Source organism: Ovis canadensis, chromosome 10 (genome assembly GCF_042477335.2).
Source record: "Ovis canadensis isolate MfBH-ARS-UI-01 breed Bighorn chromosome 10, ARS-UI_OviCan_v2, whole genome shotgun sequence".
Classification (NCBI taxonomy): Eukaryota; Metazoa; Chordata; class Mammalia; order Artiodactyla; family Bovidae; genus Ovis; species Ovis canadensis.
The window spans coordinates 60,681,502-60,703,072 of NC_091254.1; the positions used below are offsets into that span (position 1 = coordinate 60,681,502).

Consider the following 21,571-nt stretch of genomic DNA (forward strand, 5'->3'; position numbering starts at 1 on the left):
CATGTTTATATACTGAATATCTAAACAATATAAAGAGATTAAACCATCTGAAATTATAAGAATCAAATCAGAAAAGAAGCATAAAGTTAACGCTTAAAAACCAAAAGGAGTTATTTAAGAAATGTGATTTTGGTACATGAAGTTAAATATAAATTTTAAATGGGTGTAAGTGAATGTTGGGTTTTCCTGGTGACTCAGACCTTAAAGAATCATCTGCAATGCAGGAAACTCACGCTTGATCCCTAGGTCAGGAAGTTCCCCTGGAGAAGGGATTGGCAACACTTCAGTATTCTAGCCTGGAGAATTCCATGAACAGAGGATCCTGGAAGGCTACAGTCGGTAAATATTCACAGAATCCAAATCTTGAGTCAAACGTGTAAGAAAAAAAGTAACAGAAATGCAGCCAGGAAGGGCAAGCACATTCTGTTAATTCAGCTATCAAAAATAAAAATTCCCCCAGAATTTGTGATTCTGACTTTCTTAGTAGGAATCATATTACCCTTTGCTTCCTTCAATCTCTCCCATCAATGTCAGAAAAATGTCAGAACAATAGGAATACTTGACATTCATCCACAAGATCAAAGGTCCTAACTCACCAGTACATTCCTTCAGGGATTAGCGAGCATCGCAATGTGTCAAACATTTGGGCACCATGAATGTGGCACAAACACGTGACACACTGATACGTAAGTGTCAACCATACCTACGAACACTAGGAGCACAGTGGTGAACAAAGCAGGCGTGGTTCACACTCTGCCTGGCTACCACCCAGAGAAAGGAAGAACATATTTAAAAAGTGACTACCAATGCGCAGCTGTGATTGTGGAGAAGGTATGGTAAAAACCTCTGGGAAGAGGGGCAGGGAGAAGCTGCAGGGATAGATGCGGAGTCTGAAAAGCCTTTCTGGATGCTGTGACTTCTAAGGTAAGACTTAAAGGATAAGTAATTAAAGGCAGGAAAGAGAGAGAAATGCCACTCGAAGGTGGAAAAAGATGTAAGGTTTTCTAGATTAAAAAAAAAAATCAATGAAAGAAGAACAGAGAGTGAAGGGCAAAAGTCATGCTTGCGTGTAAAAAAAAGGGAGGGAGCCATCAAGCTTCACTTTCCTCGTTGTGTATCAAGGAGGATATTGGATTGGGCAATAGAGAGAACCATAGGGAAGGAAAGTAGAAGAAAACAGGTCAGCAGGAGGAAGAGGGTGAAGGACCCTTTAGGTTTTGTGCTGGACTTTGAGGTCCCTGTGAGACACCTAAATTCCAACTGGATATTATTTGGAACTCTTAAGAGATGTCTGGATTGGCTGGAGAGACATTTTTTAAATTTTTTAAACTATTAAAAGATATAGCTTAACATCTAAGTGGAAGCTACTGAAAAATGAGAGACTAGGGTTCAGTAGAAGGAACTCAATATTATAGCTTTGGCTGCATACATTGTGTAGATGTGCATTCATATGTGTGAGGGACTTAGGTTTTGGAGGATATTTATTAACCTTTCCAAATAACACTTAAATAAGTATTAATACTGACTCTGTCTACTATATATATAGTATAGCATCGTGAAGTCACTCAGTCGTGTCCGACTCTTTGTGACCCCGAGGACTGTAGCCTACCAGGCTTCTCTGTCCATGAGATTCTCCAGGCAAGAATACTGGAGTGGGTTACCATTTCCTCCTCCAGGGGATCTTCCCGACCCAGGGATCGAACCCAGGTCTCCTGCACTGGAGGCAGACGCTTTAACCTCTGAGCCACACCAGGACTTCCCTGGTTACTCTGTTGGTAAAGAATCTGCCTGCAGTGCAGGAGACCTGAATTCAATCCCTGGGTTGGGAAGATACCCTGGAGAAGGAAATGGCAAACCACTTCAGTATTGTTGCCTGGAAAATCCCATGGACAGAGAAGCCTAGGAGGCTACAGTCCATGGAATTTCAAGAGTAGGACAAGACTTAGTGACTAAACCACCATATATATACACAGCGCTTCCCTGATAGCTCAGTTGGTAAAGAATCTGCCTGCAATGTGGGAGACCTAGGTTTGATCCCTGCATCGGGAAGATACCCTGGAGAAGGGAACAGCTACCCACTCCAATATTCTGGCCTGGAGAATTCCATGGACTGTATTGTCCATGGGGTTGCAGAGTCAGACATGAGTGAGTGACTTTCACTTTCATATATATATATAAAATATCTTATGAAAACCTTTAAAGTAAGATATAATTTTTAAACATCATCACAAATCATGACATATAAATCTGTAAGATTCAGGCATGAAAGAGTTAATCACCATAAAATCCAGCTCCTGCAACAGGTTGCTTTTAAATTTATACATACATATATATATATATATATATATATATGTATTAGAAAAGGCAGAAGAACCAGAGATCAAATTGCCAACAACCGATGGATCATCGAAAAAGCAAGAGTTCCAAAAAGACATATATTTCTGCTTTATTGACTATGCCAAAGCCTTTGACTGTGTAGATCACAATAAACTGTGGAAATTTCTAGAAGAGATGGGAATACCAGACCACCTGATTTGCCTCTTGAGAAACTTATATGCAGGTGAGGAAGCAACAGTTAGAACTGGATGTGGAACAACAGACTGGTTCCAAATAGGAAAAGGAGTACATCAAGGCTGTATATTGTCACCCTGCTTATTTAACTTATATGCAGAGTACATAATGTCCAGCCCAGTACAACGCTGGGCTAGACGAAGCACAAGCTGGAATCAAGATTGCCAGGAGAAATATCAAGAACCTCAGATATGCAGATGACACCACCCTTATGGCAGGCAGAAAGTGAACAAGAACTAAAGAGCCTCTTGATGAAAGTCAAAGAGGAGAGTGAAAAAGTTGGCTTAAAGCTCAACATTCAGAAAACTAAGATCATGGCATCTGGTCCCATCACTTCATGGCAAATCGATGGGGAAACAGTGGAAACAGTGGCTGACTTTATTTTTCTGGGCTCCAAAATCACTGCAGATGGTGACTGCAGCCATGAAATTAAAAGACACTTACTCCTTGGAAGGAAAGTTATGACCAACCTATACAGCATATTGAAAAGCAGAAACATTACTTTGTCAACAAAAGTCTGTCTAGTCAAGGCTATGGTTTTTCCAGTGGTCATGTATAGATGTGAGAGTTGGACTATAAAGAAAGCTGAGCTCCAAAGAATTGATGCGTTTGAACTGTGGTGTTGGAGAAGACTCTTGAGAGTCCCTTGGACTGCAAGGAGATCCAACCAGTCCATTCTAAAGGAGATCAGTCCTGGGTGTGCTTTGGAAGGAATGATGTTGAAGCTGAAACTCCAGTACTTTGGCCACCTGATGTGAACAGCTGACTCATTTGAAAAGACCCTGATGCTGGGAAAGATTGAGAGCAGGAGGAGAAGGGGATGACAGAGGATGAGATGGTTGGATGGCATCACCAACTTAATGGACATGGGTTTGGGTGAACTCTGGGAGCTGGTGATGGAGAGGGAGGCCTGGCGTGCTGTGGTTAATGGGGTCACAAAGAGTCGGACATGACTGAGTGAACTGAACTGGATATATATATATATATATATATATATATATATATATATATATATAGTCATTAAATTTCCACCAAGCTTATTAATTTTGAGTTTAGTTACCAGAAGTATCAGTAATGAGAACTTCATTCCTGTATAGTACGAGCTGATTTACCTTACTTATCCAGATAAGTAAATTATTTAGAGCCTCTTGCTCAGTAATAGTTTCTAAGCTGCTTTCTGTTTTTCTCTTCCACAGCTCTGTACTTTTATAGAAATGACGCTACTAAATACTAATTAAGCAACATTTATTTGGGGGTAACTGAGTAGTATTTAAGTACCAGACTGCTAGGTGACTAATTCATGGGACAAACCTGGCTCATTTATTAACAAAATATTAAAAATGAGTAAGTACATGCCAAGTATAAAGAAATGTGAGTTTCCTTTTTCATTCCTAACTAAGTTGAGCTTATTTTGGAATACAGAATAATTTCAGTTATGGTTGGATTGGGAGCAAGAAGGAATACAAAGACTCATAACTCCTGGGAAGGGATCAGGGCTGTGTTTGTGTCACTCATGAGTTGTGAAGCAACACGTGCTTATAGCTGCCAAAATGTCTGATATAGACCATTTCACAAATTATCAGTTCTGGTTCTTTTTCTTTTGCCTTTCCCATTCTTGAACTTAGACTCCTCATTTTACTAAACACAGTCCTTGTTCTTTGATATTTTCTCTACATCATTAATTTTGCTATTTTGTTAGCTTTTAAATTTATGAATTTAGTTTCCAAGGTTAAAAAAAAAAGATGTTTCAAAGGACTAAACGAACTCATTTAGTTGAGTTAGACTGGCAAAAGATGATCTCTTTGATTTGGTATTTTAAAAGTCTTGGGTAGTGTCAAGTGAGATAACCGATAGCAATTAACATATAGAAACACAGATTCATCTATGTGTGTTTTTTAGATTACATTTGAGAAAAATTCACATTATCTAATTAAAACTATTAATATTAAGGTGTCTTACAGAAAACTTTTCATTGAAGGGTATGATTATCAGAAAAATCATTAAATTCAAGTGTAAGTGCACAAAAATTAGAATATTATTGATTATTTATATTAGGCTTAAGGAACTCATCTTTTTAATTGATAAGATTAATGAAAGAATTGAAAAAGTGTTTCACATTATAATTAAGAAAAAGCAATAAATAACCCCATAAGAAACAATATTTGCTTTAAGTAACTATATATAATTGTCATTCAAATGTTTCTCCTTTCCTGAGTTATAGAGTTGTTTGAATGGGTTTTCTGTGTTATATATAACATTTTGGATGGCAGAAAGAATGCAATTTATTACTAAAAATTTTCTTCAGAGTGTAAGTAAATCATAATAGAGATTGAAAGTAGTCAAAACTTTGACCTATATAGCAAGACTATCCCATATTGAAACAAACATCTGAATTTGTGTTTTACAAATTCTGATAAAATAATTATAGCCTTATTTATGATCCAAATATTGCTAATAGCAAACTCATGAAATATGTTTTATGTCAGTTATGCAGAGATGTTTAATTGTTACCTAAGCCTTCTTAAACTTCCCATGTATATGAAAGAATGCAGTGTCCATAATTTTTCTTGCTTGAATTCTAATCACCTTGAGAATTCTGTGGATATCAGATAATTTATATATCACATCTACCAGGAGGCTTGTGTGCTTTTTTATGCCCAGCACTTTGGACATTAACTAAGTTAGTGCCTGAGGAATCCCCAAATACACAGACGACAGTTCTGATAGTTCACAATGGACTTACTGTCCCTGATAAAGAGCACTGGCTTTGTTATTAGTAATTTGTTAACATATGCATACAATTCTTTACAAAGCAACATAGACCTTTTGAATTTAATAATATTATAGTCACACATATATGTAATTTTGCTGAAACCCATAATGCTCTAAAAAATGAAATCTTTTCTACAAGATGTCTCATAATAACATATGGTTCAAGCCTTAGGATTTAAAAAATAATTATCATGGTAAAATCAATTAATAAACAAAAATCATTCTCCAGGAATGTCTCCAGTTTCTGATTTTTATTTATTGTGTATATGATACTTTACACAATTATATTTCCTTTATAGTAAACTAAGGATGATACTTTTGGAACTGACTGAGTAACACGATTAATGTCAAACAATATCCCCCAAATGAATGAACTTAAAATGCAAAATAAAAGCAATTGGGAGGATTATAGTAGTTAATCATTTTAGGCTTCCCTTTGAAGAATCATTTTCATTTAATGCTCTTTTTACTGTTTAGTATTCATGTTGTTAGATTGAGTTTATTGTCTAGAATAGATGTGAGGCTATAAATGCTACCTTCAGATTTTGTTCTCTTCTAATAGCGTGGTCTTGGCAATATACATATTTTGCTTTTCTGAGTGTTTAAAAAAACTCCCTTTAGTATTCTCTATACGATTTTTCTCAGCATATTTGTGTTATTAAAGCGTATATAATGGCACACAGTCTACTTGGAAAGTTCACATAGGATCAAACAATCTTATTTATTGTTAGCTTTCACCTGGTTTATTTTACATGTACCTTGCATTAGTTGTCACTAAAACAAAAAGAAGATAATTTCAAATTTTAAGAACTCCCTAGTTAACTCATGATTTTATTGATATAGAATTTATAAAACTTTCATCTATTATATTGGGCTTCACACATTCAATAAAACACATTTACTGTGTTCAAGATTAAATCATACATTGTTTAAAATTAATTATTCCTTTTTAATTGCATTGTATAAACAGAAATGACCTGTTAATTTAAAGAAAATCTATCAGCACAAAATGAATTCACTCATATAAACAAGCAAGATGAACTTGACCTTGTTTGAACTTGTTTTGATGTGGCCCAGATGGTAGGCTACATGCTTGAATAGCAGGCTAAAGCAGAGGAAAAACTCATAGAGCAAGATCTAGATTTATAGCCTTTTGCAAATTCCCACCTTGTATTGTCCTTTCGGCATCTGTTCTGCCGCCACTGCGGTCAGCTTCTATCTCTGGGGTCAGAGAGTCTAAAAACACAGAAAGGTAAGAGTGACACACATTTCATTTGATTCCCATTGTCCTTTAAAAAAAAGCAACCTGTAACTTTGGTGCTGAATTAAAATTACATAAATCTTTGTCATCTTTTAAAGGTTGAACAAAGACCATAACCATGAGAATTATCAGAAGATTTGAATGGATAAATAATGCAAAATTGTTCAGAAAATGAGATGGGGGGTTTGAGAACTTCTCATATTAATATTTTATCATGTTTCAGTACAGACAGAATTGGTTAAATAGAAAAGCAATATCATCTCAGATACTGAAGTAACAAAAATGTGGAAGCACCCATGAAATAAAACATTTCTCCCAACACATGTGACTTTTCTTTCCACCATGCTTTCAAAAAGAGCTTAATGAATCACCAGCCATAGAAACACAAACCCACAAACACATTTAAATTGCGTTTTGAGTATTCACAATGAAAGTTAGTTAGTCATCCATAAAGACACATCCTCTTACCATTTAAGACCCTGAGACTATCTGTTGAAGCTGCCTGTTTTAGTGTTTGTTCGGCTTGCTCACGCCGTTTTGTCTCAAATTCAAGTGCTTCCTGCAATTTTCTCTTTGCCTTCTTCTCCTTCTTTAGCCTCTTTTGAACTATGGCTAGAAAAGAGTATGTATACATTATTATTTTTCAGAATTTTTGCAATGTTCACATTTCCACAAATGGTCTCTATTTTTAAAATAATATTATTTTTCCCCCTGCTGGACTGCACCTGTCTGTGCAGAGGAAGTTTAAATAAAACAAAACAAAAAAACAACAATAACCCACTTTTACCTAAAATAAATCTCAGTAAAATGTCCAAGGAGGCCAATTTTTGTGTAGCCTTGAACTATTACAAGAATGCCTTTAATTATCATATGTGGAGACAGTTTTAATGGGAAACTAATTTTAATAAATATTTATACTCACTAATAAAAGAAGGCTGATTAAATAAATTTTGTAGTTTAGTCTCTGCCCTTGAATCAGACAAATGCAAAGTAATCTGAATAGTATAAACCTTTAAGATTAGTCTCTCTTTATGAAACATTAATTTAGAGTAGTAAATGGAGCATTTCCCCTATCTTTACAAAAATGTTATACCAGCAAAATTTTCAATAATTCTTCCTCAAAATTTTAGACAATGTAATAAATACTATTGCATATATGGAGCTAATAATATATCTATGTAAACAGACTTTTTGATGAAACTATTGCAATTTGCTTAGAGATATTAATAATTTCATAGCAGATGTATATGCAGTATTATATATTTCAGGAAAGTTACACTTCTAGACTGTAGGAATTTGATGAGTATAAAACTTCATTGCTACTTAACAAAGTAGCCTATGATACAAAAAGTTAATTATGATTGATGTTTTTCCTACTGACCAATTTAAGTATTTGTACATAATATGTAATCAATAAATAATAACATCTTCTTCACAAATGTATATTTACTGTACTTTCATACATATAATAACTGATCATTGTTTTAACTTTTACACTATATATAAAGTAACCAATCAGCATATAGAAAGCATAAAATTGTTTTTTTTGAAATATTTTGTTTTTCTGGATGGTTGATAAACATTGTGTATATGAATGTGAAAGAATCAGTATGAGAAAATCCTTCTGGCAGAATTAGTCATAAGAAGTAACCATTACAAATTTATTGTATAATTACTTACTACAGATTAACAAGCAACATTTTTTACCTAGCATAGTATTCAGTCAAGACATCAAAAAAGGTAACAATGGTTCATGTAAGAGTGTTACTTTGAATTTCCAGTTTCCAAAAATCCTATTTTTATAATCAATATTATTAAAATGGCAGACCATTATCTTATAGTTTACTGTTGCTGGTAACATATATTTACAAAAAATTGTTTTTACATTGAGTCAAATCTTATAAGAAAAAACAAATAAATAAATGCTTCAAATAAATGCTAATTTCCTTTATTTAATACTGTGAAAATCTTAACAAAGTTACTTGCTTACTCTTTTCCTTTCTAAAGATGATTGCTTATATACTCTCTTTAAAAAGAAACAATAATTGCTGAATTATTTATTCAGATTGTTAATCCCATGGCATTAAAAGCTCAATACCCAGTGCCTTGCCATTGACTGTTCTTTGTTTCCTCCTATGTGATTGAAGCAAATGGGGTTGCCATGTTTCTCTCTTCAGAATAACACACGGCTTCCATAGACACATTCATATAGACCATTATTGACAGTCATTACCTTTAACTTGTTGTTCATAATTAATTAAATGGTAGGTTTATGATGTTGTCTGTGAAACACTTTGCCCTATACCTTTAGTGGTTAAAGGAATAAAACAATGTAAAACTTCCAACAGTTGTAAAACAATACAATTCTTCTGAAAATCTCTCAAGTAACCAAAAGGTTACCTTAAGAATTCAAGGTTCTGCTTTTAAGTTTTGTTCAAAAAAGACTTCTCCAAGTGAGAACAAAATTGCGACATGGCTATCTCATGGAAGATGGTTCCAAAGAACGAACCCTTTGACCATATTCATTACTCAGAACATATCCTGCCATCAACATTCATCTTGTTTTGCTTACTCTAGTAGCTAAATCTATGTGAAGTCACATTACTTAGAACAGTGCTCTACACCGGGCGTGCTAGCTGCCCAAATCAGCCTCATCCTGGGAATTGATAACTATTGCTTCATAGTAACTAATGAAAAACCTATTAGTTCTGCAAGTTTTGAAAGAAAGAATTATTTTTAAATGACCAGGTCACATATATCAGAAGAAAGTGTGGATTATTTATAGTGGATACTCTTACTAAATGAGAGAAGCTTCCCCTTTTAAATATTGAGGAGAACTTTAGAGTTGAAGCAGAGGGGAAGTTGATTGTAAAGCAAATACTCTTGGATCTCATATGTAAGATAAGCACACAAATATGAATGACCTTCAAAATTATCTGAATATGCACTGTAAAGTGTATAAAAAGAAGCAGTTCATAGACTGATAATAACATTATTTTTACCCAATAAAAATTCACATCAGTTTCTACGCTGATGTGTCTTTGACCTTGTTGGGTGAAAATGAGGCATTCAGAAGGAAAATTATACAAACACTCAACTTTGGTCATTTGTTCAGATATTCATCAGTCTTCCATTTCAGTTGATAAATATCTCACTAAATCTGCTTCGCTTGAATAATCAGTATTTTTCTATTTTAGTTTTATGACTTTAACTCAAGCTTTTCAAAGGGCAATTATGAATGAATATATAATTCTTCTTCATGGCTGTCATCTTATCAGAACTCCTTCTTATTTTAAAACTATGAATTGGTTAAATCTATAAGCAATAAAAATTATGTGATATAACGGATATATTTCAGTTTCTTGAGGTACGAAGAGAAAAGAAACCATGTACTTTGAAGGTTAAGCTCAGGATTCAAATCCTGCACTAAACTATAGCTACAGGTAAAAACAAAAAAATTACAGTTTCATAGTAAATCACAAAATATTGTTATGCTGAATATTTGATGCTAAGTATTAAACTTATTTGGAAGTTTAAAAATACCTCTATTCTTTTGTTCCATTGCCAACTGCTTCTCAAGTGTCTCCCTTAGTTCTCTTTCCCTTAAAAAATCCATCTTCAGTTCTGTTTTTTCAAGTTGAACCTGTTTTTCTTGCGCTCTGGCATTATCTATGGCAACTTTCAAGAGCCCCTGTACAAAGAAGGCATTCAGAATTATAATATTTTGGGATGAAGCACATTTCATTCATTACTTTAACATATTTTAAAAGAGAACAGCACACTTATCAAATACCTTCATTCCTGCTGTGCAGTCACTCTGTACTCGCTAAGATAAATAGTAAAAGTAAAGCAAAATTTTTCTATGTTTAATTAAACTATTTTAGGAAGACAAATATTTTTGGCATGCAGGTTCAATTGCTTCTAATTAGAATATCTAGGTTTAATACTACATGAGGGCAACACATAAGTGTATCTTAAAATTAAATATTGTGAAGAAAATTAGACTGATTTGTTCCATGTGTAATTATCTGACATAGTTTATGTAACCCCATGCAATGTTAGCAATACTCACCTATCTCTCAGGGCTAATTCTCTGCCACTCCCTACTGAGATTACATACAACGTGAGTGGCCATTTATTTCTTAAGGCACCAATTTGTTTCTGCACCGGGAACTTGGCTCTCTGTTTCCCTCCTGAATGCTTTTCCTCCCGTGTTTTGCATGGCTCACTCCTACATTCACTTCACCTTTGTTCAGCCATCACTGGGGAAAACCCTTCTCTTCACAGCTTATCTGGACTAGCCCTCCAAACTCAACTTTTTATTCCCTCCTTAAAATTCTTCATATCATTTATTATGTAATATTGTCATCTGTTTATTTGTTTAGTGCCATATTTGGCATCTTCTTCACTGAAATGTAAGTTCTCTGAGGCAGAGACATTTTCTCTCATTGGGTACTATGGGTACTAAAACTCAGAGAGTGCCTACTGTAGAGTAGATTTCAAAAATTTATTGAATAGAAATTATAATATGGTATATGTTTCTTGAGATATATAATATGCATCCAAAACTTCATGGCTTAGTAATGCATTATTTTTTTTAAAAATCTATCAAAATGGCTCTAAACAGAGGATATATTTTAGGGGAATATTTAACAGTATATATAATAACAGTATATGGCAAAAGCAAATTATATCTATTTATATAACTTTATAAAATAATATATATATAATTTGACTATTTGCTATATTAATATATGAGTAGTATTATGAATTTTCAAAAATGAGATTATGAGAATATGTAAAACCTATGCAAAGTGTTCTGCATGTGTTCTCTGCTAAGATGCATTAGAAAATTATTACTAAAATTATTAGTAAAAATTGGAGCTAAGATTTCAATCCTTCTCAACTCAGCAATTCAAAATACCCTTTTGGAAAAGATGCTTTGCTTTGGTTTGTGAACATCAGCAGCTGAATTTTTCAATTAAAATTAGAAATGAAATGGTAGTTATTGCCAGTTGTAGATATATTTGAGAACCCTTTACTCCTTTGTAGGATACGACATAAGAAGTTTGATTCATACATTTCAATTCCAGCTTTATTTGCTAATGTAATAGGAATGTTTAGCTCAGCCCACCAATTGTCACAAGTCTTTTAAAGTCTCTTTTCAAGCACATATAAGCTATTAATATTTAATATTTGGAATAACTGACCCTGAATTTTCTGGATTAGTTTTTGTGATAGGAAACAAGCTCGATGGCAGTTCACTTCTCTCTACTCTTTTGTTTTTAACAATAAAACATAGCTGCTAAGGAAACTGCCATCTTAACTCAATTCGGCAACATTCCTGTATATGTTTCTTCTTCATCAGGAACAAACAATTAGTAACAAATGAAAGAGATCATTACATCAAGTGCCCTTTTAGATCACCCCAATTAAAACTTTAGTTTAGCTGTATTTTAATTCTAAGATACCAAATTCTAATTTTCTGCTCTGATTGCTCTTGTTGACTTATCTTTGAAAGATGTACTCTCTGTGCAATGTCTAGAGATTATTTAGCAAGATGCCAATGTTGGCACCACTTAATGTGTTGATTGGTTGTATTATCAGTAGCTGTTTAAAATAAATTACTATTAAACTATTATTGTCCTTGGCTGACAAAACACAATATTTTGGTGTTCTTTAAATATGAAACAATCATTATGAATAAACGTGTTGAATAGTGTTAAGCTGCAGTTCTAATTTGTGTAATTTTATATTAATATTTGTTGTAAAGTATAAAGTTGCTAAGAACATTTATGTTTATTGTTTCCTTCTGTTACATTGCTGTTAATGTCGCTAATGGTAGTACATTACTTATTCCTGCTGATTATGTCTGAAAAATATTAGCTTTTAGGATCCAATACCCTCTAGGGACTACTTATAAGCTGTATAAAATTAAGTTTCATTTTTAGACTTTAAATCAGTGCACATCAGTAGGAGTCCAGTGTGAACAAAAATCTTCACTAAAGCCAAACTAATACATATGCAAAAAATATGTTATTGTCTGTGACAGCTCTTCTGCAAAAAATACAGAAAACCAATTAAATTTCAATGCAGCAGGGGACTGGGAAAAACAAAAGCAAATAGTGTTCACAACATCTACAAATCACTGGGACACTATTTTAACTATCAGTGATAACAGTACTATCGGATTTGTGTAACTTCTGTAAATTTTCCAGGTAGATCATATGCAAAAGGTCACACTAAATGCTAGGTCTCATGTGGTCATGCGATATCAAGCAAAATTCTATGATGGCAACGTGATTTAGTGTAAAAAAAAACAAGGCTTAAAACATAAAATTTGTTCTCAGGGGGAGGTCAATTCTCATGATGTTGAAGCTAGATAGTAACGATTCTTAAAAATTTTTTTTTTAAATTTAGTCTATGACACAGCAGTTATTAAAGATAGTGGTTGTTTGACCTCAGATTTCTTTTCTATATGCAGACATAATGCCTGTCATAATACAGAAGTATTTTTGCTTTCTAAAGTACTACGCTGTGTAAACAAATTTCTATCATATTTTAGGGAATGAGTTTATAAACTATATATATAAAGGACACATTAATCTAGTAATATTTCAACTACTTCTCTTGCCTAGGAAGTATAAATATCTGCCTGTATAGGGGACTTACAGTAATATTGATATGACAGAAGCATTTATTCATTTACTAGCTAGATCTTAGAGGAAGAAAATCTTACTTGGTACGTATTTGTATTTTGTACATATTTTAGAATTAGATGACATGTACAGTTCCATGAGTATTATTGAAACTCAGGTGACAAAATTTGTGTTGAGTAATTTGCTATTGCTAATGAGAATAAATAAGGAAATGGCAACCCAGTATTCTTGCCTGGGAAATCCTATGGACAGAGAAGCCTGGCAGGCTGTAATCCATGGGATCACATAGACTCTAGTATTCCTGCTTAGAAAATCCCATGGAAAGAGGGGACTGGCAGACTGTAGTCCATGGGGTAGCATGAGAGTCAGACACTACTGAGCTACTAAACAACAACAAACCCAGTTAGAGGAGATTTCTAGCCATTATCTATTCTAGCTTAGACCTTTCAAAGATGAGAAAACCAAGGTTCAGAAGGAGGAGGTGACTTGTCTAAGGTCCCAAATGAGTAAGTTGACTAAACCTAGGTCAGAGCAACCCTGAGGTTTTTGGCTTTTCTTTTTTTGTTTGTTTGATGTTTCATTCCAAAAAAGAATAGTGTGCCTTGAAGTTAGGAACTTTAAAAAATATGACAGAACAGTATCAATTAAAGTATTTTTGCCACTCTTGTGACAAAAGATACTATACTTGGTTTACTGTTATGGTTATTGTACTTCAAAGTTGATTAACAATGAATTCTACATCAAAAGCACTTCTAGGTGTCCTATACTGGATATTGGTATCTAGAGATGCTACAGGGAATGGAACTTCCTAAATGATAATAACAACAGAGGTGAAATGGGTCTTCTGTTATTCATAATAAACTCCTTGCAACCACACATGAGTTTCTGTCAATAAGTTGACTTTTGGCAAGTCCCTAAAGGATGGGTGATATTCAGAGAACTTTTGAATTGGTCAGTGTATAGAGGTACAGGGTGGGTGACGTGTGAGGGAGTGGAAGCTCTATGCCTCTTTCCAAATACATTGCCCTATATATTTCTCCCATCTGTTTCTGAATTGTATTGGACAATTCACTCGCTCCTTCTGGACCTTGATTTATAATCTTTTATAATAAACCAGGTATATAAGTAACACACTTTCCTAAGTTCGATGAGCTGCTTTAACAAATTAATTGGCAGGCATGGTGGGAAACTCCAGTCTGTAGCTGGTTGGTCACAAGCACAGGGTACAACCTGGACTTTAACTGGCAATGAAAGTGGGGGCAAGAAGCAGGTTTCTGAGGCTGAACTCTTAACCTATGAGATCTGATGCTATCTCTAAGCAGATCATGCCTGAACTGGGATAAAATGCAGGGCCCCCAGCTTAGGTCGCAAAATTGCTTGTAATGGGAAAAACTCAGACATTGGTGAATTAGAAGTACCAGAATTTAAGTAGTGTTAGAGTAGAGGAGACTCAAAGGAGCATATTTCCTGCACAGGGACATATTAAGATTATTCAGCAAATATTGTTGCTTAGTTGCTAAGTTATGCCCTGCCTTTTTCGGGACCCAAAGGACTGTAACCCACCAGGCTCCTCTGTCCACAGGATTTTCCAGCAAACGTACTGGAGTAGGTTGCCATTTCCTACTCCATGGTATCTTCCTGACCCAGGGATGGAACCTGCATCTCCTCTATTGGTAAGGGAATTCTTTACCACTGAGACACCAGGGAAATCCTCAGTAAAATTAGTTTTACTATTAATATTTGTATTGTTGTTGTATATGATATAAATTAGTAAATATGATACAGAGTCCAGATTTTTAAGAGATTAATGCCACTCTCTTCATTACAGTAAACTGAGTTTAAAATATTGGCTATGTTTTACTGTTTTTTTTCATGATCTCTCTTCACAAAATTGGTAATGGGACACACAGGAGAAGATATAACATACTGTGATTAAAGATAAAGAGATATAATATAAAAACCAATGTATCTGATGCTAGTCTACCCATATTTTGAAGTCAATGTCTTATTTTATTCTTTTTGAAAAGTTTCTTTCTAATTCTTTCATCAGTTAGAGAAGATTAGTAACTAATTACTAATACATATTTTTATAATTAAAATGCATATTAATAATGCAAATAAAAATGATTCATTTCTTTGAAATGTATAAGATATATTACTGGTCATGACATTGAAATGTACAGACTGGAATATGTATAACCAGAATATTTTGGTCAAATTATTTTTCATTGTCTTCCATTAAATATAGAAGTAAAGAATGCTTCTTAAATACCACAATCAGAATATGTTTATTTGTCAGACCATAGTGAACCAATCTCAGCCTGCCATTCACTGTGTTTTTAACATCCCTTTTAGATTTTCCTTGTTTGTTTAATACTTCCACAAAGACAAACCAGAGTGAACCAAACAGCTATCCTACTCCCCTTATGGCATATCCTTAGTGCTAATATCACCCCTCACTAAATTTTATATTCTCTACCTTATTTTTCTTTTCTACTTTTTATTTATCTAACTATCATTTAAAATAATTTTTGTAAATAGAGTAATAAACAGTATAACATATTTATTCCTAGTCTTGTGTGCAAATATATCCCAGTTATGATTTACAGCTTGAAAGCTCAGATTGAGAATAGTGGGTAAAATTCTCCCTTCAGTTTGTTCAAATGATAATCAATGATCGAAGGTGTCACATCCAGTAAATTGATACTAAAATTCTACTTTCCTCACCTAAAATCTCATAGGGAGCTGTCCATGAACATGTTTGATTAAGGAAACCAAAATGAAAGAATGTCCACACAGAAAAATAAAATAAAATAAAATTACATATAATTTTTTTAATTCTAAAAAGCAAAATCTAGAGTGAATTTAAATGTCACTTAAGTGAAATTGCTGTTCTTTACTGAAGATATCATTATACTTTATGACTTCTAATTTATAAAAATATTCAAACTTTAAGAAAGAACAGTATAGTTCTAGGAATTAGCAAAAATCTGGTACTTAAAGATATACAGTATAACATATATTTCTATACTACCTATATTTTTCTATACTATATATAAAACGTATTTTCTATACTATATATAGTATATATATTTTAAAATACTAGCATATAATATTTTTCTACAGGCCCTCTTTTAAACCACAAAGAAATACCATTTAAGAAAATTCAATTTTGATAATGTGTCATGGAAGGGACATCTACAGTAGCTATTAAAAATTCTTAATTTTAAAATTATCAAATTATACAATATCATGAAATCAAAGGATTGAATATTAGAGCAATAACTCCTTAAATATTGAGTAGTTTTGGTCATTAATTCTAAGAAAAATAGTTTATGTGCATTAAATTTAAATACAACACAATATTTTAAAATAGAAAGCATACACAATAAACCTTTAATTTTAAACATGATATTGTATGATATAAAATGCAAATACTTTCAACTCAACTATTTTTCATTGTCATTGTGATAAAGTATCTTCAAAGGAAATATAGAGCTTTAAATTTACCACACCAAAAGAGTGTTGCCATTTGAAACAGAAAGCAGAGAACACCATTATACATAATTGAACTTACAAAGGAAATTGAGGTAGACAGAATGTAATTACCCAAATTAGAATTTGGACAGCAAACACATTTATACTGTATGCCCCATGAGTCAGAGTCATGACTGTTTAAATATTCTATATGATCCCTAGGATATTACTATAACTCAATATATGTAATAATAATAAAAGAGCTAGCAACCATGACCTTTTGCAAAATAATGTGAAACTATAACTGAATATAAATTTAACATGTATGTCTGGCTTGTGTGTGTGTATGTGAACATGTATATAAGTATGTATGAATGTAAATATGTATTGTCTTTTGTATATGGCACTAAGTAAGATTTTCAATTGATTTTACCTTTCATACATATATGTGCATTCACATATACTTGTATATAGGTATCAAATTCATACATATGCATATATAATATCTCATCTGTATATATCTATATGTGAAACTGAAGTGAACAAGCACAGTTTATTTTAAATGAAATATTATTTCCTTTTTTGATGTGAACCATTTTTAAAGTCTTTGCTAAATTTGTTACAATATTGCTTTGGCTGTTTATGTTCTGATTTTTTGTCTGTGAGTCATGAGGGATCTTAGCTACCTGACCAGGGATCAAACCCTCACCCCCTTCATTGGAAGGCAAGGTCTTAACCACTGCACCTAGAGGGAAGTCCCTAAGTGAAACATTTTTATTGTGAGTGTTCTAACTTTGTCAGACCCAGAATCCTATGATTTAGGACTAGAAGAAATAATTTACTTTGACTTGACTCCTATAATCAATTCTTCCTAATATATCCTCTTAAGGATGTTTGGAAGGCTAGCGAATGTATTATTTCCAGAGATACATTCACTAAAAAATAATTTATCTAAAATTTGTAAAATTAAAAACTGAAATTTTCCTTTATCTCTTTTTCTTTCTTTAAAGAAATAACTATAATTTGAGGTGATATAGGTAACATTTCTGGGCTTCTTGAGCCGTGCTAGTGGTAAAGAGCCTGCCCACCAATGCAGGAGACATAAGAGATGTGGGTTAAATCTCTGGGTTCAGAAGATCTTGAGGAAGGCATGGCAACCCACTCTAGTATACTTGCCTGGAGAATCCCATGGACAGAGAAGCCTGGAGTGCTATAATCCATAGGGTTACATAGAGTCTGACCCGACTGAACCAATTTAGCCTGCAAGCACGCATGCAGATAACATTTCTAGTCTGTGTATTACTGTCTATGGGTGGGTGGATAAACATTCTCAAACACAGAATTTGACTTAGTGATGTGGTTTTCACACAGAATGCAAGGGTCCCTGTGTAAATCTACTTTTCAGATGAGCAAACCGGTTTACACTAGTGAATATTTACAGAGAAATGTTTTCTTTCCTGAAATTGAAATTACATTATTTTTTTCCCCACTAAAGAGGCTTTAGTTAGTGAATATACAGACACCCAGATGGAGAATTTTAAGTAAATGTTTAGCTTTTTATTTGATTCATATAGAATTATATATATATATATATAAATATATATATATGTGTACACACACACACACACACACACAAACACAACATACAAAAGAAACTTAATTGTTCCCTTACTTCTCAAAGTGTAAATTCAGAAATGTTGAGGGGTATTTTTGAAAGCATTTAATTTAACAAAAGAGAAATGCATTAAGAACTTTAACTCAGAAAACAATAATGTGGGCTGAATTTAGAAAAAAAGTTATATGTTTATTTTTAAATATAATCAATTATTTGGCTATGATTACATTTAGGTTAGATTGATGATTTATTTCAATTACTGAGATATAAAACCTTAAAGTTGAATACAGTTCTGGAGATTCTAATTACATTAGTATTAAAAATGCCATATTAACAGATGAGAAGATATGTTACATTAAAGGCCTTCTGTTATGTCCTTAGAGAGGTAAATAAAATTAATTACATTTCTACTGGGAGAAAGTTTAATATGGTATGAAATGTGTACAGAAAAATACCACTAAGGATTGAGTGCTAGAACAAAGATTAAAAAAAAAAACAAAAAAAACACCAGAGTATCTGCAAGCATATTACTACCAGCTACTTTAAGTGTGGAGAAGTAGATGGCAAAAAGCTCCATCTGGGGTCCACATGACCACTTCATGTGTGGGCAAATAATTATGCTTTCTTTTATCCCAAACACTTATTATTTTGGCTCCATGTTCTATGTTATTGTTAACTGTATTTTTTATTCATAATGTACTGTACTTAAAATATACATCCTAAAGACTACATAGAAAATCTGTGGAAAGTTTTGTATGACTTTTTGAAGTCTGTTCTTTGAAGAAATCTTATTAACTGAAATAAACTAATTTATGAAAGAAGGGATTTTTTGGATTCTTTTTCATTTAGACATATTTAAATGACTAAACATATCATTTCCTCACTGAAAGGCCAGCAGTTTAAAAACAGCTAAATATTTATTAGAACTGGTGTACTGTCTTTTAATACATCAGATAAACTTAAACAGCTAGATTCCTACTATTAATTGGCAATAAAGAGAACATTTAAGCAGAATGGTTTTTAAAAGGCCCAGGTCATTTCATCTAAGTTTTTATTAAGATGTAGTATACATATTTGGGTATTTCTAACCGATTGAATTTGTGTATTAAGTTTAAAATATCAAATTGCTAGAAAAATTCATTATCATGGTTTTGTCAGTCTCAAGAATGGATTAAGCTGGAACAGTATGACTTTGGGAAACACTGACAGCTGAATCTTCCATGTTCCTTTCTCCCAGAATGTGAAAAAGTCCTACCTGTATGTTAGTCAGAAGGGTCTCTATGGAAGACAATCCATCAGGAAACAGAAAAGGAGATGGGAATCCTGGAGGTAGTGGTTGTCCATGCCCAGTTAGAGAAAGTTTGTCAAGGCTGTCTCTCGCAGTTGGTGTGGAAAGCGGGGTCTCATCTGTGTGTGATTGAAACAAAAATATAGAACAAGTTACGCTTGTCTGTTTTTATTAGACCTCAGTAATGGCTTCCCTAGTGGTTTCCAGAACATTTATTGCAAATTGGTTCCTGCTATCAGGAGAAAATGCTTTCTGCTGAATTTTCTTTAATGAAAAAGCTGTGGAGATACAACAAGATAACATTAATGAGTAACTTTATAAGCCTTTTAAATGCAGTCTCTAATGAGACTGAGTTTACAGTGCAATAGAATCTTTTTAAAACAAATATTATCTCATATATAGTTGTGATAATATATTCAGGCTGACTTTATGGGTACCTTCCCAATTATCTCATTTTAGTTTATTCTGTTTGGATTGACAATAGGATATTTCAAGAGCTTCATATAGGAGAAATGTTTTGTATATTAGTGTTTCTTTCTCAATTAACCTGGAAGGGTTATATATATCAATGATTTGTTCAAATATATTCTTGAGTCTACAAACAAATATACAATTAAAAACTTTAATTCCATAACTAAAAAAAAAAAACAAACTGCAATCAATACATTCTTCAGTAATTATAATTGAATTGTTCAATATCATTAAAACTAAAGATCTGGACCAGAGACCCCACAGAGACTGAGACAGAACTGTGTTTGAGTGTCTCCTGTGGAGGTACAGATCAGCAGTGGACTGCCATTGGGTATGGCAGCAGACTCGGGTATGGCATAAGCCCTCTTGGAGGAGGTAGCCATTAACACCACCATAGAGCTGCCAGCACTTATATAGGACTGGGAAATAGACTCTTGGAGGGTATAAACAGAACCTTGTGTGTACCAGGACCCAGAAGAAAGGAGCAATGACCCCACAAGAGACTGACCCAGACTTGCCTGGGTGTGTCCAGGAGTCTCCAGGGGAGGCGTGGGTCTGCGGTGGCCTGCTCCAGGGTTGGAGGCACTGAGTGTAGCAGTACATGCATGGGACCTTTTGAGAGGTCACCATTATCTTCATTACCTCCACCATAGTTTGGGCCCAGGTAAACAGCAGGGAGAGAACGCAGCTTCACCCATCAACAAAAAATTGGATTAAAGATTTACTGAGCATAGCCCCGCCCATCAGAAGAAGACCCAGTTTCCCCCTCAGTTAGTCTCTCCCATCAGGAAGCTTCCATAAGCCTCTTTCCTTCTCCATAGAGGGCTGACAGACTGGAAACCACAATTACAGGAAACTAACTAATTTCATCACAAGGTCTACAACCTTGTCTAAACGAAACTATGAGCCATGCCGTGTAGGGCCACCCAAGATGAACGAGCCATGGTGGAGAGTTCTGACAAAACGTGGTTCACTGAAGAAGGTAATGGCAAACCACTTCAGTATTCTTGTCTTGAGAACCCCATGAACAGGATGAAAAGGCAAAAAGATAGGACACTGAAAGATGAACACCCCAGGTTGGTAGGAGCCCAATATGCTACTGGAGATCAGTGGAAAAATAACTCCAGAAAGAATGAAGGGACGGAGCCAAAGCAAAAACAAAACCCAGTTGTGGATATGACTAGAGATGGAAGTAAAGTCCGAAGCTGTAAAGAGCAATATTGCATAGGAGCCTGGAACGTTAGGTCAATGAATCAAGGCAAACTGGAAGTGGTCAAACAGGAGATGGTAAGCGTGAACATCGACATTTTAGGAATCAGTGAACTAAAATGGACTGGAATGGGTGAATTTAACTCAGATGACTGTTATATCTACTACTGTGGGAAAGAATCCCTCAGAAGAAATGGAGTAGCCATCATAGTCAACAAAAGAGTCCAAAATGCAGAATGATCTTTGTT

General features: G+C 33.9%; 1 protein-coding gene across 3 annotated transcripts in view; it reads right to left on the reverse strand.

Moving 5' to 3' along the window:
- Positions 1-21,571, reverse strand: part of DACH1 (dachshund family transcription factor 1) — a 495,552-nt gene that overhangs the window by 59,547 nt on the left and 414,434 nt on the right. For all 3 annotated transcript variants that reach the window (XM_069602314.1, XM_069602315.1, XM_069602313.1), the window contains 4 exons: positions 19,611-19,762; positions 10,148-10,295; positions 7,073-7,216; positions 6,511-6,579 (listed from right to left, as the gene is read on the reverse strand). In XM_069602314.1, the coding sequence (XP_069458415.1) occupies positions 6,511-6,579; positions 7,073-7,216; positions 10,148-10,295; positions 19,611-19,762 (513 nt within the window). The remainder of the gene's footprint in view (positions 1-6,510; positions 6,580-7,072; positions 7,217-10,147; positions 10,296-19,610; positions 19,763-21,571) is intronic.